Source organism: Amblyomma maculatum, chromosome 1 (assembly GCF_055883805.1).
Source record: "Amblyomma maculatum isolate TAMU_Amacu chromosome 1, ASM5588380v1, whole genome shotgun sequence".
NCBI lineage: Eukaryota > Metazoa > Arthropoda > Arachnida > Ixodida > Ixodidae > Amblyomma > Amblyomma maculatum.
In genome coordinates, this window is record NC_139344.1 from 56,883,978 (window position 1) to 56,909,681 (window position 25,704).

The 25,704-nt window shown below is 45.8% G+C and overlaps 2 protein-coding genes and 1 long non-coding RNA gene across 3 annotated transcripts in view; 2 read left to right on the forward strand and 1 right to left on the reverse strand.

Annotated features, from left to right (window-relative positions):
• LOC146202436 (28S rRNA (uridine-N(3))-methyltransferase) overlaps positions 1-5,817 on the forward strand; it is a 32,776-nt gene extending 26,959 nt beyond the window's left edge. Inside the window, exons 7-8 of the mRNA XM_084588189.1 lie at positions 4,492-4,645; positions 5,679-5,817. Of these exons, the coding sequence (XP_084444315.1) occupies positions 4,492-4,645; positions 5,679-5,762 (238 nt within the window). The 3' untranslated portion in view covers positions 5,763-5,817. The remainder of the gene's footprint in view (positions 1-4,491; positions 4,646-5,678) is intronic.
• On the reverse strand, positions 5,554-21,142 carry LOC146202437 (endonuclease G, mitochondrial-like). The gene is made up of 4 exons (XM_084588190.1): positions 20,987-21,142; positions 17,927-18,039; positions 16,093-16,273; positions 5,554-5,918 (listed from the first exon to the last, which is right to left on the reverse strand). Exons 1-4 carry the CDS (start codon positions 21,032-21,034, stop codon positions 5,832-5,834), a joined length of 429 nt encoding a protein of 142 aa, XP_084444316.1. The 5' UTR covers positions 21,035-21,142; the 3' UTR covers positions 5,554-5,831.
• Positions 21,143-22,725: 1,583 nt separating this feature from the next.
• On the forward strand, positions 22,726-24,055 carry LOC146202438 (uncharacterized). The gene is made up of 2 exons (XR_014703710.1): positions 22,726-23,408; positions 23,964-24,055. It is a non-coding gene; the product is annotated as an uncharacterized LOC146202438 (long non-coding RNA).
• The last annotated feature ends 1,649 nt before the right edge of the window (positions 24,056-25,704 follow it).

Sequence of the window (25,704 nt, forward strand, 5' to 3'; positions counted from 1 at the left end):
AGCGCGCAATCGGATTGAAAATGGAACGTGAGCACCATTCGCCGCGGCTCGCTCCGATGTCGCCCACCGCTGTCGCCACTTGTGGGGCTTTCCAACCTGCCTCCTGAGGTGGCGGATGTCATCATTACACCCTTGTGCAGTACTCCGTACCAGCGACTTAAGCAGTGCATTCTGGACCGCGCCACGGCGTCTGAGACTGCGCGCCTCCAGCAGCTGCTCACCTGCGAAGAGTTTGGAGACCACCACCCCTTGTAGCTCCCGGGCAGAAGCAACGCTGACTTGAACGGTGCACTGTTGAGAGAGCTCTTCCTGCAGCGCTTGCCTCAGTCCACCCGCCTCATCTTGGCTGCTGTGGGGGGACTTGACTCTTGACCACTTTGCCCAGCTAGCTGAGAGTCCATGACACGACTTCTCCTTCCGTCACCGCTCTCTCCTCTCTACCAAAGTCCTCCATCATTTCACGATTAGAGACCCGGATCGACCAGCTGGCCGCTTCTCTCGACGCCCTTCAGTCGTCCTCTCATGCCCAGCACGGCTTCTCCTCAAGTCCTCGTCGCCTTTCGTCTTCGCCGAAAGGTTCGAGCTCTTTCATTCCTCACAGTCAGCGTATTTGCTGGTATCACTGAACTTTTCAACACCATGCCCGCTAATACGCTCCACCATGCAACTGGTCGGGAAATGCGCTGTGAGGTCACTGACGGCCTGTGCTTCGTCGTCGACATTGGTGCCGAAGTCGGTGTACTGTCGTCCTCCAAGGCTGAGCGTACTTCTAAGTCACCTGGACTTTCGTGCGGCCAACTCAACCTCCATCACCACGGATGGTCTCCGGTCTCTCACTTTGGACCTTGGCCTGCAGCACACGTTTCGATGGGCCCAGGATGTCACCACCACCTGGGGGCCACACAGGACCCACCTGCCCTAATTCACAACATCTGGGACAAATAAAGTTGTTACTCTCTTTCTCGATGGGCATCGTCGCTGACGTCCACTAACTCATCAGATCCGACTTCCTGAAGCATTTTGATCTGGACATCAGCGTGCGTCGCCATCGTCTCATCGACAGCACGATGTGCCTTTCCATCACTGGCATTATATCGGCTGTCGCTTCCGTTGGCATCCGCATGCTGGTCCCGTCATGCACATACGCCCAAGTCCTTGCAGTCTTTCTCGAGGTCGCGAGGCCTTGTAATCTCCACCAGCCACCTAAGCATGGTATAACCCACCACATTGTTACGTGTGGTCCACCCGTCGCAGTTCGTCCGCACCGCCTCTTCGGTGAGCATCTGGTGATTGATAAACGGGAGTTCGACCACATGCTCCAGCTGGGTATTATTCGCCCTTCATCCAGCACTTGGGCCTCACCACTCCATCTGGTACCCATGAACTGGGTGACTGGCGTCCGTGTGGCAACACACATGGTCCATGACAGCTATCCCCTTCCACACATCCAAGACTTCACTGACCACTGGACATCTTAAAGGATGCAAGACCTTTAGTAAAGTGACCCTTGTCAAAGCGTACCATCGAATCCCTGTTGATTCAAACTGGCCGATAGCCCGAAGACGGCCATCACTACACTTTTCGGCCTGTTTGAGTATGTGCTCATGCCCTTGCTTTCCAAAGATTCATTGCTGAAGTGACGCGCGGACTCCCGGCTGTGTTTGCCTACATCGACGACATCCTCGTCGCTAGTCATATTCCACGAGATCACGAGTGTCACCTCCTGAAGCTCTTTCAATGCCTCCAAGAACTTGGCTTGGTCGTCAAAGCAAAAATGTGTCTCCGGCTTTTCTGAGCTCGAGTTCCTGGGCCAACACATCTTAGAGCAGGGAATTCGTCTATTGCCTTCTCACGTCCAAATTGTTAAAGACTTCCTAGCACCCATTACCCTGCGCAAGCTCCGCGAGTTCCTGGGCTTAGTGAATTTTTCCCGGCGCTTTATCCCACACTGCACCTAGGTTCTTCACCCCCTGACCGACCTTCTTCACATAACCAAATCCTCCTCTTCTGCGATTTCCTGGTCTCTCGAAGCTCAGGCTGCTTTCACAGCTGCAAAACAAGACCTCTCCAATTTGATCCTTCTCATCCACCCTAGGACTTCCGCGCCCACTCGTATCGTGGTGGATGCTTCCAGCGTGGCCATTGGTGGTGTTCTCCAGCAGAAAATCGACTCCGAGTGGTAGCCACTGGGTTTCTTTTCTTAGAAGCTCCAACCTGCCGAGACTCACTACAATGTATTTGGGCGTGAGCTGCTTGCCATCTACTTCACCATCCATCATTACCGCCACTTCTTGGAGGGCCAGCCATTTTACGTTCTAAGGGATCATAGGCCTCTGATGTATGTGTTCCGTACGAATTCTTCCAAGTACGTCGTCCGGAAACTTCGTCAGCTGGCCTGCATATTGGAGTTCACAACAGATATCCGGCACGTCAGAGGCATCGACAACGAGGCAGCCGATGCACTTTCATGCATTACCTCCATCGGCGTGTCTACATCTGCTGTGGACTGAGAATGTCTGGCCCAGGCGCAGCTAGAGGACCCTGAGCTTCAAGCTCTGTGTGACCACCCCCGTGTCCTCTGTCTGCAGCTCGTGCCTCATCCGCTAGTGCTCAGATTGCTCTGGTGCAACATGTCATCGGCTCTAACATGTCCATTCATCCCGGAGGCCTTTCATCGTGCCATTTTCTATTCACTTCACGACATCTGCCATCCTAGCATCAGAGCCACACTGTGCCTCGTTACCGAGCAGTACGTTTGGCCGAACATTAACACCGACGTTCGCCAGTGGGCTCGCTCGTGCCTTGCTTGCCAGTCCACCAAAGTGACCCACCATACAAAGACTCCACCCCAGTCTTTCCTGCCACCTGGTTGTCGCTTTGACCTTGTTCATCTTGACTTGCTTAGACCTCTACCTCCCTCTCTTGGCTGCTGGTACATTCTGACGATGATCGACCGCTTCACTCGTTGGCCCGAAGCGGTGCCGATTCCGGACATTACTGCGGAAACAGTTGTTGAAGCCTTTATTTCAGCATGGGTTTTCCGCTTCGGCTGCCCCAGCTTTGTTACCACAGATTGTGGCCGCCAGTTCAAATGCACCCTCTTCACTTCCCTCACCTGTCTACTCGGCATTAAACACTGCCGTATCACAGCATACCATCCCTGTGCTAACAGCATGGTCGAGCGGCTCCATCGTCAGCTCAAAACTGCTGGCACTGCTCGCCTGGATCGCGAGCATTGGGTTGGCCACCTTCATATGGTGCTTCTTGGCCTACACGCCATTCTTCGTCGTGACTTTTGCTGTTCGGCGGTCGAACTTGTGCACTCCTGCGGCTTTCCGGAGACTTGTTCGTTCTTTCGGCTCCCTCGTCCCAGCCTCTGCAGTATCTTCAATGCCTTCAGGACTGCATTCAACACCTGCGCCCAGTCCCGCCTGGATCATCTGATCATCAGGTTTTTGTGCACCCAGACTTTGCGTCCTTGACGCATGCTTTTCTAAAGCAAGCCGCTGTAAAGGCGCCTCTTACTCCCTCATACGACGGCCCGTACTGCGTCCTCAACAAGACGACAAAGTTGGCGACTATCCTGCTGAATGGTCATGTAGTCTCCTTGGATCGTTTTAAACCCACATAATGGAGACACTTCCTCAGGAGCTCCCCTTGGATGTTGCTGGCTTATCTGCCGACATGCGTGCCGCCGAGACACCCTCATCCCTGCCCCGTCAGCGTATATATTTCGCCGTTACATCTGGGCAGAGGGCCCTGTAGCGCACAGTGACGCTGTAAAGCGGAGGTGCTAAGATCAGTGTTCCCAGCTGGCGAAAGAAGAAAAAGTTTAACGGCACACGCTCGATGTGCACGCATGGCATGGGCTGTTCGATTTGAGAAGCCTGCCACGCTGGTCCACTTGTTCTGGGGCTCCGTTGCGACCCCATAAATTCCCTACAGGAGCATATAAATAAAACTTCTAGAGGCGATTCAGTCTTAACTTGTAGCAATGAAGGCTTCGATAAGTGGCTACAAAGATACTGCAGCTTCATTTGCCTACGCAATCACAGCAGAAAACATCACAGGAATGTATTTACCACTTCAGTATTGTGTATAGCATCTCTTTCTGGGTTGAAAGTAACGATCTGTGAGCAGTGTAAGAAATCACCCCCCCTTCCCTCCACACACACACACACACACACACACCCCCTCTATATTTTTAATCCGGGAACAGCTGAGTATACACTAACACAGCAGAGCATGCAGCATGCACTGTAATGTTAGCTGTGGACGTGATATGCATGTTTGCTGTGATTTTGTTAGGAATGGGTTGAACACAAAGTTACATGTAAGTGTTCGCATAAAACACTTTACCATATGTGTGTGTATGCTGGTGCACGCACACGCACATATAATTTTTCTTTTAGCCTGCATTAGAGACATTCCTTACAGGCTGTGTTAAGTGTGGTTTCTTTAAGTAATGGCACATCTCTCTGTCCTTTCCAGCTTTCAGCATGCACTTGTTGTATTTGGAGGACTGAAGGGTTTGGAAGCAGCCCTTGAAGCAGATGAAGCTCTAGATGTTGATGACCCTGCATATTTGTTCAGCCACTACCTCAACACATGCCCTAATCAAGGATCTCGGACAATACGAACAGAGGTATGCAACTAATCTGAAGTGTTCATTACTACAACCTCAAAATGTTCCCATATCTTGGCTGCAGTTATGTAAATCACTTTTTCAAACTAAAGGCACAGTACAGTCAAGGGCGATGATGCCACCTGCTAAAATACGTTTGGAAGCATGCTACTACAGTAAAATCTTAACGGTACGGTCCAAGTTGATATGTAGTTGTCAGATTCTCTGGCTGAAGTGCCTTGTTTACAATATGCAGCTTCAGGTGTTTCAAACATTTTCCTGTGTAACTGGAGGTGATAAGGTGTGATAAGAATTGTACCCTCAAGCATCAGTCATACACAGATCTGTGTGAATTTTTCATGCTTCTGCTCACAAAGTTTGTTTGTTTTGAATGATGTGGATTTCAGATGATATATTTTCACAGCTCTGTGCAGTTTGTATCGAGAAACTTTGCAACCACTTCTTTTACAGTCTGTGTGCTACTGAGGTGGTGTGCCTTTGTCATGGTCTAATGAATGAGCAACTGTTCTGGAAGTGGTGCAACTGAGATATTTTAAGTCACTTTGGATCTTTATGCCATATCGGAGGAGAACAGAGTTGCCACTTCAAGCATGTTTGGGTAGCAATGCACACTTTGCATTTTGACTGCTGATTTTGACAGTAACTGAATGCCACAATTGCCTGTGGCACTTCACCTAGATGGTCAGTAGTACTACTGGGATTCAATTCTCATAGGCACCCAAGTTAGAATATGAGCCTTGTTTGTCAGCCATAGAGATCTGATCATCATAAATGTCTGACTGATGACAGTCAGTGCTGAAAGAGTATGTCACAGAACTGTTTGGCACATGCACATTGGCTAGGTACAAAACATTTTTTTCTTGTAGCTAAATTTAATATATATGAAGGCACATAAAGACACTGGGACATATTTGTATATGCAGCTATTAGGTTATTTATTGATGAAAGGTTTGTACATTGCTGCTATCTGGTATGTTTGTAAGCAAAACGCTCATGTTTCTTCTGGCACATTTTTTTTCTTTCGACTTGGCAGGAGGCCATTCTCATCTCCCTGTCAACTCTGCGGCCCAAGATTGCAGTGGCACAAAGTAGTGACAGTGGCGTGGATACGTCCTGAGGCAGCAGCTCTTTCTCTTGTGATGAAGATGGCTTGAAGATGTACATTTGCCACTATATATATGTACAGTCATAATTTCCTGTTGACATGGCGGAACTTATTTATCTTGTCAAAAAGTAGCAGCCCTGAGGCCCTTTCAATAGTGTCCACAGGGACCTGGCAAAGCAAAAGAAATTTATATGCTTGGGCAGTCAAACGAAACATAAGCAGTGTATAGAACTCATTTGCTATATGGCATCGTGTGGTGCCAAGACATGCACAGAGTTGGTGTCAGACTACTATGTCATAAGCACATGCAAATGAGCACAAAAGCTCTGTTGCCCCACAGACTGGGGGCGCAACAAGTTCGTGTAAAAAGTACCCAGATATGCCTCGCCTTATCTTGCAAATAAAGCAAGCATGGTTTTGTACCCTCAGTTTGTGCAGCCAGCTTTGCCAGCTGGCCACAGGATTGAGTAAATCGCCATGCTTGTGAGCTTGACAAAGTGTGACGAAGCTTTAATGCATACCTGTATCCAAACCGGACAGCTTGCTATTTCTCTGAACCAAACTGTAACCACTAACATATCGAAATGTGATGCAACATAATACCTCTCAGTGCAGAATAGATTGCTACTACACCCACTTTTCAGGCAGTCGAATGAAGAGTTGTGCAATCAGTTATCTGATGTCATTCTGTCCCAATGGCAAAGGCACCACGCACACCCTGTCTTCATCCTGTGCCACTCACTTCCTTATATTCCTCACACATGAGAAGTACTATCCCGCTCAATACGACTTGCAACCCCATGCAGTGTGGTGGGAGCGGTTCTTGTAAGCATGGTGGTAGAGACAAGAGACTCAATTGAAAACGAAAGAGAAAGAATTTTGCTGTTCCGGCACTCTGCCTTCTCCCGTGCTCTTGGCAGTGACATAATCGCATTGCAAGCGCTTTGTATGTCGAATGCTAGGCTCATGTCGCACTTGACTTTGCGTCGTTCATTTTGTTGACCTGATTTCCCTGATAAAACTGTCGGCCATAGCATGAAATTCTGCCTCTGCAAGGCTAAACGCGCCGACTCCTGTGATAAGTTATGAGCTCAGATTTTGTTGAGCAGGTGACATGGGGGATACACCTGGCTGCGAATGCTTTCCACTTAGTATTCAGGCGTGCTGCATTTCGGCCCCACTATGCTTCCGGAAAATGCTGCGGCCATATGCTCACTGTTTGCAAGTCATATCGAGCGCGATAGTACACCACGCAAGCTTTTTCTGATCAAGAAATGGATGTTTCCTAGATATGCATAGGATACCCTGCCTAATATGCTTGCCATCTTGCCCGAGCAATTTTATCAGGCACATTTTTTATACAGAAAAATAATAATAGCGCTTTGCATTGTCTCTCCACTTTACGCACGTATGTAGCAACTTTCTCCGATGCTTCTTATTCTTTGCTCACATGACATGCGACGACAGTAGTTTCATGTTATAGACCTCGTCACAATCCTTAAAGGAACTGGTTTTCTGAGCTGTGGGACAGGCATGGGGCAGCTTGACTGCCAGCTTTTCCTGTGCTGCGAGCACAACCTAGTGTCCAACATGGTAGCGCTTTTTGACTTCTTTTTGAAAGGCTATACAGTTGACTGATTTTTCAGACATCTAATTTTTCAGACATGCTTGATTATTCGGACTTTTTCCCGGCCCCAGGTCATACCTTATAAAGTCAACGTATTACGCGGCTCGAAATTTCGGACACTCTTGTTTACTTTTTCCTTCGATAGCCTCGAAACCGGTGCCAGCCTTGCGTGCCACTCCTCAGCTAAACCGATGTTATATCAAGGCTATATTATTTCCCTGGCAGCTTTCGCTTCTGGAACAACGTCGCTGCTCGCTGCCGGAGAATAGGGATCGCTTGATCGCGTCGACTGCCTGTTCCTTTGTGTGTTTGCCGTGCGTTTCACGTGCATTGCCGAGCATAGCTAGTAGGCCTAGCCGTGGTTGCGCTAATGCGAGAACTACATTATGTCGCTACTGTGGCTTGCATTTAATTGAATCTGCTTCAGTTCTTCAAGAAGTTGTTTCCAGATTTTATAAGGAGTTTTTTTTCGTGCAACGCGGCAGTGAGAAGGCACTCAACGGAGTCGGTGTTGTGATCCAGTGATTGGTGGTGGTGGTGTGGCTCGACAGTGGGAAAACCTACTCTGTCGATTTGCTTGGAGCACTTAGTATGCTCGCCGACGTGTGGAAGTCGGTGGCACCCACAATGCTGCGCAATTGATTCTGCCACGCGGGATTGGTGCTGAATGACGAGTTGGCTGCCTCGGACGAGGAGAGCGTCGCCGCGCAGTTGTCGAGCAGTGAGCAGCTCATTGACGAACTTCGCACTGCAGGTGTTGAAATTCCATCAACCGTCTCGTTTTCAGAATTCACAGACCCCACCTATCCCTCAGATCCGCCCACCTAACTTTCTGCTACCCCCTGCTATGCTTTCCTTCCCTTGGAATCCAGTTTATTACCCTAAACGACCATCGGTTGCCCCCTATTTGCAATACATACCCTGCCCATGCCCATTTCTTCTTGATTTCCACTAGAATGTCAGTAACTTGGGTTATTTCTCTGACCCACTCTGCACGCTTCCTATCAATCTTACCCCTACCATTTTTCGTTCCATAGCCCTCTGCGTTGTCCTCAACTTAAAAAGAACCCTCTTGGTTAGCCTCCATGTTTCAGCCCCATAGGTGAGTACATGCAACTGATTCATCATCACGAGGTTAATTGAAAAAAAGTCAAAATGAAGGATAAGACTTGTCAGCGTCGCTTCCTGGCCATACCGCGCCGACATATGAAATGTGCACATTTTTCAGTTGTATTTTCATTTTTTTGGATGGGGTGAGCAATGGGTTTGATTTTTTGACAGATGTCTTCTTCCCACTTGATCATGCGCTTTTCTTCCGGCAGTGCAAAGAACACACCTCGAGCATTAATTTCAGCTGTTTCATTAAACTCAAATGGCCCTCTGGCTACTGCTTCAAACAGTAGCATACATTTGCCTCTTAGACTGCCTCATGATGTATGCTGAAGACAAACACGCTGTTATATATTGGGTATATGAGCACGTAAACAATATATACACTCAATGGCCGGGCTGAAACATGCCATAAAATAAAAGGTGAATATCCGAAAAACTGCCGCTTAAAGAGTTGGTCGCCCTTCAATGCAGCATGTTTGATACATTGTGGCAATACTGACCGAGTTTTCACTTGTGACCTAGCGATTCCATGCGCACTCGTATCAATGAACATTTATTTTGAAATTAGTGTAGCCGAACTCATAGATAGCTCCACATTTATGACTGATATGACTTGGTGCTGCTTATCTAAATGCCAAATCTCACACAAACGACGCCATAACATCAAGAAGCAGGCCCGCTTGTCAAAACATGCGCTAACACAGACTCATCTGCCATGTCGTGCTGCCGCTGCGCCACCTATAGGAGCTGGAATGACCGAACTGGTATTGGCACGGTAATTGAATTGTTTAGCGGTTTGGTGCTGGACTACATAGTACTAACCAGCTACTGTGCTGCATACGAGTCAGACCCAAAAGAGGGCGACTCATCCCATGAAACGGGTTACCAGCCGTGCATGCCAAAAGAACACAACAAAGAAGGCAGGAGAAATGAAGGTCGAAGCAGCGTTACTCCTTTTTTAAGCAGTTGCTCGAGTGCCACAACCTGTGGTACACCACTATGCATTGCGACGGGGACAGTAGGACATGCCTTGCAAGAACAACAGGTGTATGGTTACATACCCATTGAAAAAGAGGATTGCATGAATCATGTTAAGTAAAAAGCATGGGTACGGTTCTGAGAAAAAGCCAGAAGTGAGCCTACACCAAGGCATTCCCCGCCACCTGCCTCCCCTTGTTTGTGAAGCCTTGCTGCCCATATTAGAGCACCTTTCAGACATGTGGCTCCTGGAACGATGCTTGTGTGGCAAATGCAGAACAGCAATGAGAGCCTCCATTCTGATATCAGCATTTGCTTCCAAACAGTCGCACACCTCACTGTTTACTGTTGAGGCTGCTGTGGCCGAAGCCATAATAAAGCTAAAGCTATAACTTTTTTTTTTTTTTTTTTTTGCAATGTGAAGCTGGAAGTATAAAGGATGCAATGTTGAAAGCAGTTTTCTCATTTTTATCTGTAAATTTTTTTTCTGGCTTGACCGATCACCATGCTGGGAGCACCAAGTACAGTAGGCTTCTAAATCTTTAATAGTAGCTTAATTTAAAAACTGCTTCCAACATTACATTTCCTACACTTTATGGTATCTAATTATGCATTAAAAATCAGTGTCTGGTGTGCAATTTGTTTTCTATTTGGGATATTAGATTTTTCTAGTATCTTGGGAACTAATTGAGCTACAGGGAAAATAACTGCGTATCTGAAATCAGCAGAAGAAACTTAACAATTTTGTGCAGTTAGATTTAATTTTAATGGTTAGTAAAGAAAATATGTCTATTACTGAATTATATTTGTGCAGCCGCAAATGACACCGCCCTAGAGGTTGCTTTGACCATTGCTATAGATCTGCTATGATTTGCAGCTTTTTCAGTAAGTGTGCTACTCCTGACAGTGCTTTATTATGCCAAGTAATGAACTTAGTAAATAAATTGCACAGTGCTCAAAACAGTTTTGTAGCATGTGTGCCATTTTCATGCAGACATAAAAAAAAAATAAAATAGAATAAAATGAAATGTCCTGTAAACAATTGCAGGGGTACTCGGCAGGGTATTGTACAAGTGACCAGTAATGTTTTTAAAATATACAGACCACAAAGATGCTGACATTTTTCACTGCCCAGACATGCGGCGTTTCTATCATGCAGTGCAGCGTGTGCATTGAAAACAGCAACACTGCTCCTTGCGTGACTCTGAAGGCTCGACCTGCGAACTGAGGCGTACCCCATTTACCCTTGTTCAGTGCTCCTTCATATCAGAATACTCGACGTTCAGCAGCACAGCCATAGCCTGAACACTCCTTCACTGCCAAGGTTCCTCTACTCCCATAATTAATGTGGCTGCGATCTTCATGCCCTGGCACACCACAAGTGCCTCATGTCCCTCCCCCCAAAACCAATTTTGGTAGCGGCAGTCTCGTGCAAGCTGCTGTGGCACAGACTATAACAGTAAACTTCACTTACCCCAGCTGCAATAGTAGAAATGCAACACTCTAGGTTTACAAGTGTGTCGGGGATATCAATCACATGCTTTTTTTTGGTAAGATTTCACATGTATCTGCTGTTTTTGGAAAGGACTGCTTCAAAACTGGCAAATTGCAATTTGGGGGGTTGAACGTCTAGAAGCGACAGAGACTATGAGGATTGATAGGATTAACTTGGAACATCCTGGGGTTTTAACGTGAACCGACACCATACAGGACACAGGCCAGGTTTTGCGTGTTGCCTACCTCGTCGAGACGTGACTGCAGTGGCTGGGATTTAACCCGAGTCGTACTGTGTACTTGTTCCGAGCAGAAAAGATAGCATGTAATTATAATAAACAGTGTGCTAATAAGTACGGTTTACAGGTTGTCATTATGCGACAATACAATGTAAAGCCTCGTTAATTCGCACTTCACGAAATCGGCAAAAAATGTTAAGTTAACAAATCGCCCTACAGAAATGCCAAAAATGTACAAACCCCATCAATTTATGTGGTAGAATTTTGCACGATAGTTGTCTATTCTTGAGATGGAATCAGCTTGGCAATGACAATTTTTCTTGCAGCTGGGTCAAACGTTTTACTGTATGCTGATGGAATTGTCGGCACACAACTGCTCCACTAAAGGCCGTTCACAGTGCGACACTGTGCAGCCTCTTCACGAATCAAGTGGCTCTGCCGCGCACTGAACAGTGTGTGATTAGCATCAGCATGCAGGAAGAACGACAAAGACAGAAGAGAAGGCAGTGCATCAGCATGGCAAACTGTGAGAAACCTTATAGAAAAATGACCAGTGATGCGCTAATTATCATACCTTGACAAAATCAAGAGTTCTCACTTGGGATCGTGAACTAAAACCAAAACTCATTCCAACTTGCTACTTATTTGGAGTCAACCACTCGTTACAACTCTCAATCCATCTGGGCTCACTCATTTTGACCCCCAACTCATCTGGACTCGCTCATTCAGGCTCACTCGTTCATCTTGACTTATGATTCATTTGGACTCTAGCTCGTTTCGACTCGACACGCACTTAGGCTCATCATACAGCCAAGTGGTTTTCTGGGCTCACTCATTTTGACCCCCAACTCATCTGGACTCGCTCATTCAGGCTCACTCGTTCATCTTGACTCATGACTCATTTGAACTCTAGCTCGTTTCGACTCGACACGCACTTAGGCTCATCATTCAGCCAAGTGGTTTCTTTAGCCAAAGTGGCACCAATGAAGACAGTTATCTTTGCATGGGTGTCTACATTTTATGTGCTTCAAGCAGTGTGGCTGATCATTTTTCAACTTTTCAACATGTGGGTGGCATGTCACAAAAGGTTTTTACCTTATCAAACACAATTACAAAGTTTAATATTGTAGGCTAACCAAAGAGCCAGGAAAGCCTGTGTAATGGCGGCGACATTCATTGTATGCAAAATACACAAATGAGGCCAGGGAGTGCATGCAGGAAAACTTTCCACAGGAATTTCTTCAGTCGCCCAGGGCCATTCCCAAGCCTCCTTGCCCTTAAGTGTTCTAGATCACGGCAATAAATTTTGCTTGCACTCCACTGTCAGCAAATGAGGGAAAGAAAAATGCACACCACTGTCACAAAACCACAGATAATGATTTAAGCCTCAAACCAGACTCATGACTTAGATCACAATGTGAATGCAAATCTAGACTCGCAATAAAATAGAGAGTTAAGCTAGTTGGTGCAACACAGCGCACCGGATGAAGGACAAGCGAGTAGACGGGAACAGCGCAGTTTCCATCTACTCACTTGTCCTTCATTCGCTGCGCTGTGTGTTTTAGACTCGCGAGCCGAGCGAGAGTGCGGACTTGCTCGAGACTTGTATCAGATCGGAACATAAATGACTCGCTCACAGCCGTTCATGGGATGGTTGTGAGCCAGGACTCACTCATGACTCGGATCATGGTGTGAATATGAGCTTGAGTGAACTCGAGAGAGTCAACTGATGAGTGATTCTGCTGACCTAGGCCAATTGGCGTCTGAAACTAGACGACCGAAACCGCAAAACTACTCGGCTGATTGATGCACAAACAAGCTGCCATTGCAGCCACCATAGCAGTCTGAACCTAAACTCAAAGTTAAAAAAAAAATATCAAGCGGCACACACTTCAATGACTGGGCCCTTTGAACATAGCCATGTCTACCTTTGCGTGCATTTCAGAGAGGCTATCAGGACGATTGCTTTCTGTGCTGGTTATATTGTGACATGGTATGTAGTCAAGAGGCTGTCAGAATTGGCTGGCTTGAGCTCTGGACTCCAAACTAACAAGCGTCGGATGCCACAGACTTGCAGAGGTTTTGCCACAGTAACTGGTCCAAATAACTTTCAGGTCCATTCAAAATTGCGAGTGAAAGACAGCTGTGCAAGAGAACATGAGTTCAATCCTTACTGTAATGCCTATGCACGTTAAAGTACCCTACGAGGTCAAAATTGACCCGGAGCATTCCACTATGGCATCCTGATAGCCTACGTTGCTAGGATATGTTAAACTCCAAATAAATATTCTGCTGTAGTGCCTTCTTTTACTCCCAGAAAATTGTAGCTTACCTTATTTTTTCACTGAAATTTGCATGGCTGATGAATATTACTACTGAAAAGTGAAATGTCATCCTCATCTATCAATACCAATGCTTGTAAAAACATTTCTTCAAGCTTGTAAGATTGCATTAGTAATGAAGTATGTGCTAACTCTTAACACAGCATGATATAGTATATTATAAAACGAATTGCACTAGAAGTACACAACTCGCAGGCGAGTATAGTTATTATTCAGAACAAAGTTCTCTGGAAATAAATACACTGCAGTATTGCATAACAGCACTTTGGTTTTTTTACATCACAATAATGATAAATGTGTCACTCTCTCTCTCTAACACACATGTATAGGGAATGGTGCATAGTCTCCCAATGAATACAACAGGGATTCCCTAGTCAGTGCTGCTATTTATGAGTGTTGCATGACAGTGACGAATTTGTCCAACGACCAAGATGTCATATTTTATGTGAAGGGCTTTGAAATACATGTCCGATGCCTTTACTGTAGCGAGTTTCATATGAAGAAAGGGTGACTAATGAGAGCTCAGGGTGGTAGTCTGTAAAATATAATTCTAAAACAGCATTCTTTTTAAGTTTACCTCTTGGACAACCCATACTACAGCAGCCTTTTTTGCACAGAGAATTAACTTCACCTCCCTGTCACTTCCGGGCAGCAGACTGTGGTAGCGCATAATTCTGTGTCAAAATGCCTCAGTGATATATGCATGCATGAGGCAAGTAGTGCCTCGTTAATATGGACACTGTGGTTTCCGACCAAAACTGTCCATAAAACGAGTCATCCATAATAACGAGTCATGAATAAAAACAAAAAGGATTTTATTGAGAAAAAAAGAATTGTAATTAATGACTGCTTTTGTACATAACAATGTGCACTGGACTCAAAATTTCACAGAGCATCGGCAATTTTGAGTGCATTATCCCTGTCATTGTTGTCTTCGAAAAATTGTAGTGCAGTCTGAAGAGACTCGCATACCACGACACCCGTGATGGTGGGCTTTGTGTTGGTCGAATTTTCGAGCACAAACTCCTCACTGGCCGATGAATCAGCCTGCGATTCTCTGCTCACCGCCACTTCCAAAATGACCTCGTCACTGAGCAAAGCAGCTGCTTGAGATTCTCCTGAAGCGAGAAAACAGCTGAGCTGTCGAAACTAGCTCCTCACGACTTGGATTGACTGAGATGGCTTTTGCCGCTTGTACTCAACAATTTTTTTGCGCCTACGTTCAGCTCTGTTCTTTTGCGTTTAACTCCCGTCATGCCAAAAGCCAGACTCAAGTTGAGGGTTACAGGCTCCTGATGCTTTGCACTTTTTAGCCTAGTTAACCTTTCTGCCTTTCCGTCCTGATTCTTTTTTTGCCTTGCACAGTTTCCATAAGGAAGCAAGGGAGTCAAGTTGGCAAGCTGCTATGCAGAGGGCTATCGAACATCCCATCTTCTTGGCGCCGTTTCTATGTGTTCCTAAAAAAAAAAAAAACGCTGCAAGCTGAAGTACAGTTTAGAACGACGGCTAGCTGACTATGAAGAGCTCAGACCTTGTCAAGGCCGCATCATTGACTTAAAAGCGAAGCCGATATGCGGACCGCCTGGTGTGCAAAATGTGGCAGTTTGGCAGCACAACAGGGACGAAAACCAGGAGCATGAGAGGGAAGCGCGTCCAGAACACACATTGTGCTTTGGGAAAGAAAACTTCAGTTCCCACTGCCACTGTAGGCACTTGTCTTTCTTCCTGTCATTTCTTTCCTACGCTTTTACCGGCCTCTCTGTTCATTGCAACCACAGCAGAGTTTATTGCGACCACATGTTGCTGTTTTCCTGACTGCGGTGGCACTTCCGCTGCACCCAGAGATCTCCTGGTTCCCCCCTTTTGGAGTCTTTCTTATGCTGACCCTCGGTTTACTGTGTATGTTACTCTACGCTCTTGCCCCCCCCCCCCCCCCCCCAATAATGGTGACACGACCACTTTGGTTCTTTCCAATCCCACAGGACTCGCTCAGGCATCCTGCCATATCGGCTGTCACGTAGAATCGCGGGCGGAGCACCCTTCTTTAACTTGCGTTCGGACTCTGCTTTTTTTCAAGCACTGTCCATATTAACGAGACAAATATACATGGGCCCAAGTGGGCCGTGTGCATTCTTCCCCTGTCCATTGTCCAGACAACGAGTTTCCATATTAACGAAGCATAAATACATTGAAAAGGTTTCGTCCCCAGAAAAACTGTCCATATTGATGTAGGGGTTTTTTAGCGCAAACAAAGACAGACAAGAAAGGCGAGACGTACACACACTAGCGCTTGTGTGTGTACGTCTCGCCTTTCTTGTCTGTCTTTGTTTGCGCTAAAAAATCCCTACTTCAAGATGAACTACCAACTCGCCCAGCAGGAAGTTCTAATGAAACTGTCCATAATTCGGGTCGTCCATTTTAATGGGGGTCATATTAACGGGGCATGACTGTATAACAGTTTCTGAAATATTTTGACATCAAATATTTCAGTGCCATCTGGAAGTTCAACTGAAATGCACCAACATAAAAAGTATGACTTCGCAGCTTACCAGGAAGGATCGAAGTTTTGTGTCATCAGGTATGACAGCGTTAGGCAACACGTATGCTTCCAAGTCGAACTCTGAATTCTCTGTTTCTGCCACCACAACCTTGAAGAAATGTGTTGGTACAGCCACGTGGTTGGCACCAATGACTTGATATTTTACATATTTCTTTCCATCACTTTCCAGTCTGCAAACAGTGGACAATCTTGTTTCATGGTTTGTAGCACACAAGAATTTTACGAGTTTCCTCGAATCAAAGTGCTTTCCAGGATAGTGACATGCTCAGAAGCAAAGAAGAAATATGCTTTTGTAAAGCCATTCAGGCTTTAATGTTTCGAAATGAAGGTTGGGATGCTGTATTTGAGGGCTTCAGAAATTTAAACCACATGGGTTCAGCCAACAAGTTGGGGTTAACCCTAGATGCTTGAAATTTTGTGAACCCTCTACTACGATATCCTTCCCTTTGTTAGAAGTGCAAAACTTATATATATAAAAAAAAAGCTCTGTATAGCATTAACACATGCTCAAGGACGTTGCCACCTTGAATCAAGATGTAGAGCAAGCAAGATGGTGCTCTGGAAAAGTCATTTTCTACTACGGTGTTTGCTCGTTTCTTGTCTGGGATAATGGAAATGACATAGATTGTACGACCTCAAAGAATAGATGGTCACCCTCTCCTTACGTTCTTAAAACTTATCTCTCAGTCTCCCTAAAGCGCCAGACGTCCTACTCGGCATTTCTCACTACTCTCCTAGATAATATCTGCATTTTCATGCCCTGCTGTCATAATGGCAACTAATCCTGCGCACCTTAGGATTTAGGACCGATGACCTTGCAGCATTGGACTGCTTAGTCTACCCATGTATGTGCAATAGATGAGCATTGCTTGATCCCCTGGAGCATATTGGCAACATGGACTTTTGCTAGAGGACCGCCCCGCCGGGGTGGTGCAGTGGTAAGATGCCCGACTACTGTGCCGGAGTACCCAGGTTTGAACCCGACCTCGGCGGCTGCATTTCGATGGAGGCGAAACGAAGAGGCGTCCGTGTGCTGAGCGATGTCAGCACACGTTCAAGATCCCCAGGTGGTCGAAATTACTCCGTAGCCCTCCACTACGGCTTCTCTTTCTCTTTTTCCACTTTCACTCCCACCTTCCTCTCTTCCCTTACGGCGGAGTTGAGGTGTCCACAGAGAACAAGTTAGACAGTTACCGTGCCTTTCCCTTCCTATAAATCAATCAATCAATCAATGAGTTTGCTAGAGGACCTTGCACTACGCACTGATCGGAGGCTTAGGAATTTATATCAGTGGTTTGGGTGTTCTGTGACTCCGAAGCAATCCAGATCTTGGCTTGTGGTTATGATCAGGAGTGCAGACGGCATGCTTGCATACATTTGCACCTCTTTTCTGTGCCGTCGCCCACCATAATCTGCTTTCTTTCCCTCTCCTCCACCCCATAATAGCTCAGAGAATTATAGCTCAAGCCCACCTCTGTCCTTTTTTTAAATCATAGTGTAAAGAAAGGCATGTTTAAATAAACTCCTTCTCCTCTGCCATCAGGTGTACTACGTCTCACTGCTTAATAAATTGAAATCACATAAAATAGTGATGTAAAGTAATCATTTTTGCAGTGACATTCATGAGGCACTGCATTCGTGGTACTCTTAAGAGGAGACTGCAGTTGAAATTTTGCTGCTTGTACCTCTCGGAAGTAGTTTGCTCAGTATGCAAGCTAATGCATGTTGTGACAGTATTGATGCTTTTGATGAGGTGCTTTTACCTTTGCTCATTGTGTGCAATTTGTGGAGGAAAAAAAAGTAAAAGCAATGTCTAATACAACCTTGGGAGGTAGAGGGGTCCAGTACAGACGTAGACATTCTTGTAGCGCTTTGCCATGCCTCGGACATGCTTCTCTAGCCTGTTCCAGGCATCTCTGTTGAATCCTTTGCCAACCTGACAGGGAAAAATTTGTTACAACTCTTGCTTCATACACCTCCATACACCTCATAAACCTCCATGCATGCAAGGCATGCTTAGAGGTTTAGCTAGTCTTCATAGCTGTGGCATATATAAATATAAATACACAAAGGCCTTTACTTTCAGGGATCTATATAGAAATACAAATGCATGTCGCAGTTGAAAATAGGAATGACTTTTGGAATGGGCTCTTGGGGTGAAATTGTGGCTTTTCAGAAATGAGATTTAATGTTTTGCTTCAAAATTCAAAAGGAGGTTCAGTTGTGCTATGAGACATACCGGGGTGAGAAATTCTGGACTGATTTCAACATGCATTGAAACTTTAGTGCACTGTGGTGTTTGCTCGTTGTCTCTATTGAAAACGAGCTTCTGCAGCTGGTGTCAAGCTCATGAACTCATAATCAGCAACATAATGTCACAGCCTCCGAGCCACTGTGGCAAGTCGCTATGCGAGACAATTTGTTTTGAGTCAGAATAATTGCTCAGACTAAAAAAATGCTTTGAGCATCAAAACTAAGGAATCGTTAAGCTTTGTTTGCTTTTCTGTTTGTATAAAAGTTTTGAATATGTACACTGCTTTCTATAAGTACTTGTGCTACTTTGGAGATGACTAGAGCAGTTGCCTTGCCATGCAGCAAGGTTGTCATCAGACACCTGGCACTCTAGGGCCTTTTTTACAATAAAAAGGTCAAACCTCTTTTTACTGTGCAAATATTAGGCAAAAGTAGGTAGCCCATGTCTTATTTATTAATCAGCAAGATGTTCCCCAGTAGGTCCTGTGTCAGGGCAATGTAAGCTGCCTGCACTACCCCCCCCCCCCCCCCCCCCTTTATTGCAGGCAAGCCACAAAGTTGACAATGTTAGTCCTAATATGGGCAGCCCATGGGTGCCACTTAAGGTACCCCATGTTATGAAAAAGTTACACATGGTCTAGTGCATCCTGGTAAAAGTGGCACAGTTATTCCTATGTGTCCTATATGTGCTGCAATCACTGTGAAATTTACATGACTGTGATATTAGCTAAAACCACAATTTTAGGTAATGGAGTAAATAAGCTTTGGCAAGAGCTGTTATTGGGTCAGCTGGTGAATGTCTGCATCATCATTGTCATCAGCCTGACTATACCCACTGCAGGGCGAAGGCCTCTCCCATATTTCTCCACTTAACCCGGTTCTGTGCTAGCTGCATCCACTTGACCCCTGCGAACTTCTTAACCTCATCTGCCCACCTAACTTTCTGCCGCCCCCTGCTACGCTTTCCTTTCCTTGGAATCCAGTTTGTTACCCTAAGTGACCATCGGTTATCCTTTCTTCGCACTACATGTCCTGCCCATGCCCATTTCTTCTTCTTAATTTCCACTAGAATGTCAGTAACTTGAGTTATTTCTCTGACCCACTCTGACCCACTCTGTACGCTTCCTATCTCTTAATGTTACCCCTACAGCAGAAGCCACGGCAAAGTTAATAAGGTCAAAATTTTAATATGAATCACTTCTAATAATTACTCACACACACAAATAATGCAGGCCGGCTAATTAAAAGAATGTGCCCTGCCACGGTGGTACAGTGGTTAAGGCGCTTGATTGTTGCATCCAAGGATGTGGGATCGAATCTCGGCTGTAGCGGCTGCTTTTCGATGGAGGTGAAAACTGAGCCGGCACGTGCTGTTCAATGTCAGTGCAAGTTAAGGAACCCCAGGTGGTCAAAATCCCTGGAGCCCTCCACTATGGCATCTCTCATAGCCTCAGTGGCTTTGGGATGTTAAACCCCATAAACTAACCAAAGTAAACTAATTAAAAGAATGCATACATAGTAGGATGCTGGCTTGTTCATCCACGGTAAGGCCAATACAAGCTGAACAGTGACATTGCATCGGTAGCTCTACTTTCGCCTGCCAAGATTTTTTCCACATAAAGCTCACGGCCATGTTCAATCTGTCCTTAATGAAGCCAATAAGAGGCCGAGCAGGCAACATGCAGGTGTGCCAAATTTCCAGCCCCACTGTGCCTGATGCAGAGCCAACGATGATTTTTCTTGGCCAGCCCCGTTTGGGCATGCCTCGGTTTTTCCTGTATACAGCTCACATTTATGTTTAGGTCTACCCTCACAAAGAAAGCGGGGAATTGATGCAGGCTAGTTGTGGGCTTGGTCAGCCTTTGCAATAATACCAGTATGGGTATGGGAGGATTGATCATGGGGAATCCCAACATGGGCTGGCCCACTCATTCTTGCGGAGAGCAAATACAGACTTTCTAAGGGCTGCCCCAGATCCAACTGCCCACGGGGTACATTTATTGCACTGGGAACCAACATTATGTGCTACCTGGGACCTTGGCCTACTCAACTGCTACAGCAACCCCAGTACATGATGTGTCAGTTCCAGCCACAAAAAATGTTTGGCAAATTTTATGAAGCACTGTTTGTGACCTCATGGTACTTGGACTACCGCGTCCCAGCAGAGCCTGTAGAGTAACAAATATCTCCATGCCCTACTTGGTCTAAGAGCTCCTATTGGAGTGTTTTTTACTGCCTTTGAGTAATAACGTAGTTTCTGTGAGGACCAAAGTAACTATCCCACATGCAATTTTAATGTCAGGCTGAAGACAAACTGTTTCCTTATTTGCCACAGTGGTACAGTGGCTAAGGCACCCTGCAGCTCTGAGTGAAGCCATGTGATCGAATCCAATCTATGGTGGCCACATTTCGATGAGGTGGTAAAGCAAACCAATTTTCTATCACTTATAATTTTATATTTCGCTTTTTAACCCCATGACTGATGAGCAGTAACCATTGGAGCTAGCTGTAGAGGTTGAGCAATTTTAACTTCATGACAAATTAGATCAAGTTGACTTCACAACTAGGTTTCAGTACAAGTGGGCCTATGAAAAGTTTCTAAAAGAGTTCTTAAAAGAAAATTGGAGCACCTTCTCAGTGCCACTTTTGATCTTTCCAAACATGAGTGTTGCCACCATAGCCTTGATTACATAAAGTGAGACAGTTGCCAGAGAAGTGGTTCTCCTTTCCCACCGAGAGCACAGTGCGTGCTGCTGAAATAGCAAACAAATGTCTTGCTTACCTTTTGACTTTACAAGCTTTATATCTTTATGAAAATGGCAAAATAACATTATGGCTTGCTTCGGTTGATGGCACAAAATAAAGAAAGAAAGAATGCAAGGCCTTTTGGCACTCAAATTGATTTTTCTAGCAGCACTTCAGTTGTGCTGGACAGCAGGAATGAAAGGCACTGTTATTGTGACTGTGGCTGTCTTTAAAGCTAAAGTGATCAGGTGGCAGTTTTTATGGATAACTGTGACAACTGTTATCCTTTTGCTTGTTCAGCTCACTCAAATATTTCCATTTCATTTTTATTAATCACATAGTGTGGATCAAATATGAACAAGCATGGGAGAGTGAATACAAAAAAATTCAGTGCAGGAAGCTGCCACTTTGAAAAAATGCGGCAAAATACTCACCCACTGATTAAATATTCTGCTGATAATAACATACCAGGTCTGCTACTAGCAGTACTTTGGGGCTCAAAGCTCTTGCTAAATATTGAAAAATGCATCACTGTTAACTCATTATAATATTGAACACAATAGATACAAATTTTTAGTTTTATTCTCACATGCATGTTGCTTTTATATATAGTTTGTAGAGTAATCTCCGACTGTAAGCCATAGTTTTTTTTTTTTTCCTTAACAGAAAAGAGTAGCCGTGCACGCGTGTTTGCATACATTCAAAGCGTGAACCATTAACATTTCAGAACTCGTATATATTTGCACTTGCGTAGCACAACCGTGAACAAGCCCAAGGTTCTATCCGACATTCAGGCAAACGTTAATCCGAAGCTGATATCTCACATTTTAAAATTACTTTCATAATACAAAGAAAGCAACTTGCCTGGGGAGCCATATTGCTAAGGAGGAAGGTTTGATCCACATCGCTTTGACATTTTCTGTGGTTTCCGGCGGCAGCCAAGTGACCGCGGTCAAAGCCACTTCCCTTGTAATCAGAGTTTTGGGACCGAAAATATGGATGTATCTGCAAATCTTCGTGAAAATCGCACTTGTTCCGGTCTACTTCATCGTTCCTCTGTACGGTCTCCTTGGTAAGGTGTTCAAAGACCCAATGCGCAGTTCTGTTTCTGCGATCGTACGACAGAACGTAGTCGTCTAAAAAACGGATGGAGTCGGTGCCAGGAAAACCGAAGCGCATAATCTGCATTTGACGGCTGGCGCCCGTTACAGGCTCAACCGGTATGCTCGAAGGGGTCTGTGGTAATAAAGTCGCCGCATGCACGTGACTCTTAGCCGAAAAATGGTCATACGCTCGGCAGCTACCCCAACCTGCAACGGCAGCAGCGAGAAGCTGAATCCCTCGACGACTGAGTGGTGTCATCATTAGTGGTGTCTTCAGCCGTGAACTAAATGCACAAATTCAGAGACACAGGAAAACTCGTTACCAGAATGGTAGCGAAGGCTGGGCCCAAAAACGGTCCAGCGCGACAGCAGCACAGCCACTTTGGGGGGGCCAAAACACTTAGATAATGAAATTCAAAAGCACAAATAAAAACGCTATAAAACAACATAAAGAAATACACATTTTAATGCCACGTTTTATAAAATAGGTAAACTATTTCAGCAAAATATTACTCCCCATTTTTAATTTTTTGCAACGTTCTTGTTACGCCCCCTGTTGATGAGTGTGCGGTGCATTTGCAGCTTGACTTTGCAGGCCTTGTTTCGGCACCCAGCCACAGTGGCCGCGGGAGCTCACGAAGCGGTTTCTTATCGCCAGTCTCGAAATGCCCCTTTTGCGAAGTTTTCGTCGTCCTTGCGCGTCGCGTCTCTGTCACCGTTTTGTAAAATTTGCACCCCGCCGCACCGCTGCGGCAGTTTTCTCGGTTTTTGTCGTTTCCTTCGACGTGCGGCCAGTGCGAAGTCTTTTTCCGTCTTTGCACGCTTCGCGCTGTTCTTTTGAAGCGCTTAGCGCTTTATTTCAAGATGAGCTTGCGGCGTGTGAAGAAACGATGCGCCGTGGCACATTGCGACAGCATGGACAGTGGCGTCGGTGTCAAGCTACACCGCTTCCCGCTGGACTTTCACAGGTGAGCTGTTGTCAGTGTCGTCTGCTACAAGGCGTCTGCTCTAGGTATGCTCCGAATGCTTTCGTTGGGCTGTTTCTTCTGTTTCTGTTTGTTTGGGCTTCTGTTTCTGTAACCAGTTCGTGCGCACGTGGCTTCATTTTTTCGGTGATATTTATGTAATACACTACAGGGCACACACTTTAAGTGCTGAGCTGTGCGAAGGAGGCCCCCCAGGCCCACCATTTGTCTGATTTATGGTGAGTTTCATGCAGCCGGCTATCACCAGCGTTAACTTGATACCGGGCTCTCAGGAGCAACCACGCGCATGCCACTGACCGGAAGGCCAATTTAAAACCAATTGTGCTGCCTGACAAGTCTGAGCACAACACTGTATAGTTTTCCAACACCGCGAAGCCAATTTGACCCTCGCAACTGGTAGTATCAAAATTCAGCCACGTGTATATGCCGGCCTTGAGGGTGCTTTAACTGAATTCACTCAGGAGTTACTGCCTGTCTTCTTATTGCTATCCTGCATATGCATGACCGTTAGGGTAACTTTAAACGCACTTCATTCTCGTCAATCTTAACCATAGAAAAGTATAGCTACCCGCATGCCATGAGGACGAGCGTACGTAACCGCACTCTTAGGCGCTGAGAGCTTGGGGCGAGCATTTACTACCATAGTTCAGATATAATGGAAATATAATGTACTGCAGTTAGCATTGACAGGAATAATGACGCATTGGCGTTTGGAGTATGCAGTATTCCTTACGGCGCAATTGTGAATAACGTGCACGTTGCATCACGTCCAGGTGCCGAGCGTGAGCGTGGGTGCTACCACAACGTCAGCCTGGAGAAGAAGACACCATGGCAGCTGCGAGACTTGCGGGTTTTTTTTTTTCAAGCACTTCGAACCGTCTGCGTATCTGTCGTCAAAAAAGCTGCTACCCGTGTTGATGCGCCTACTTATGTCATGTCATGTTTGCCTCAATTGAAGCAGCACTGTCTTCTATGCTTTTCAATTTCCTACCTGGCAACGTTCGTGGAACTGCAGGGCTTTTTTCTATCCGCACTGTGACCATTAAGATGAATAGCCAGCTTAAAGAAACTACTGCTTGAGCTGCCTGTGAGGTGTATTTTTTGTTGGTGTGCTTTATCACTGTATTTGTTTGGTTGCTGTAATAAAGCATGAATATGAAAACCATACTTGCCGTACACTGTATTGCAAACTGTGCACTTGAGCCTGTGCTTTGTGCATCATACCTTGTACTCAAAAGTAGTAGCACCAGTATTTCCACAAAGGTTTCCCCTACGAATCATGCATGATTGCATTCTTAGCCAGCCAAGATAAGCCAGCGTCTGAAAGTGTTGCTGCCTTTCTATGCTGCCTTCTTTGCCAGTAACTTTCATTGGGTTCCGAATTGCACATTACCAAGGCCATAACTAGCAGGAACTCGAGCACATTTGACTGGAAAAGGTTGGTGCGCACTGAAAGGCAACCTTCATGAGATACCGGCTTGAAAAGGCGGGTTCTTTAAAAAGACCACTTTAAAATTCGCGCTAAAAACATACGTATGCGTGACGTCATTCAACGTCACTCATACGTAGTTGCCCCCCAATATGGCGGTGCCCATGAGCCGCCATTTTTTGGACCAATGGGAGCCTATGGAACCTTCGCTACCATTGTACATATACCTTGTCGGAACGACTAACTAAGCTGGGTACTCCAATCAACGACGGTTGCAGTCTACTTTGCTGTTATCGTTAACTTTCTTTCTTTCTTTCTTTCTTTCTTTCTTTCTTTCTTTCTTTCTTTCTTTCTTTCTTTCTTTCTTTCTTTCTTTCTTTTGCGTGCACCCTTGGCAGGCACAGGACGTCTGGAGCAGTTTGATACAGAAGTGTGCACGGGTCGAAATTTTGAGCCCGAGCCCGGCCCGGGCCCAACTCTACAGGACCGAGCCCGGCACGGCTCGTCATGCCAAATTGCAGTTGAAGCGATGAAAAGAAAATAATTTCTGGGTGATCACATTATCAAGATATTAAAATGCTCAGTTCTCACGTTTGAAACGACAAATTTGCTGAATATATAAGAACATAGGACGTACAGGGGGGGGTAAAAAAATCCCAGGCCGCTCCGAACTATCGCGGAGCAGCTGCTCGCCGTTATCGCGGCGCTGTTATCGCACGCATGCCTCGCCGCACTCGGGTTGCCAGGGTATACTGTGAGAGGGTGTGAGGCCTCCCTCTTTTTCGCTCTCCTCGATAACGAAGATGGCAAAAAGATAGTGCGGCGTGCGCCTTTATGTTTCGCTCTTCGCTCTTCGAGTACGGCTGTGATGCAGCGCTTCGCGGAGCAGGCGGCTGTTTGCCCAAAAGAAAGCTCAATGCTAGCGGCTATAAAATTTAGCGTCTGCTTCATCCTACTTTTCTGCTTACGATATCTTGCGTTTACTTTCACATAAGCTCTTTTGCGGCTCATTGAGCCAATACTTTGGCTTTCCATGGGATATAGGACTGGTACTGTTGCTTTATGTTCTCAGAATTTACTACATT

What these genes read in the sequence shown, in the direction of transcription:
- LOC146202437 (XM_084588190.1), bottom strand. Translation starts at nt 21,034, where the DNA reads ATGGTGGCAACACTCATGTTTGGAAAGATCAAAAGTGGCACTGAGAAG. An exon ending in TCAAAAGTGGCACTGAGAAG is followed by an intron (nt 18,040 to 20,986) that starts GTGCTCCAATTT and finishes TTTCCCTGTCAG; the next exon opens with GTTGGCAAAGGATTCAACAG. An exon ending in CAAAACTTCGATCCTTCCTG is followed by an intron (nt 5,919 to 16,092) that starts GTAAGCTGCGAA and finishes TTGCTTTGCCAG; the next exon opens with GTCCCTGTGGACACTATTGA.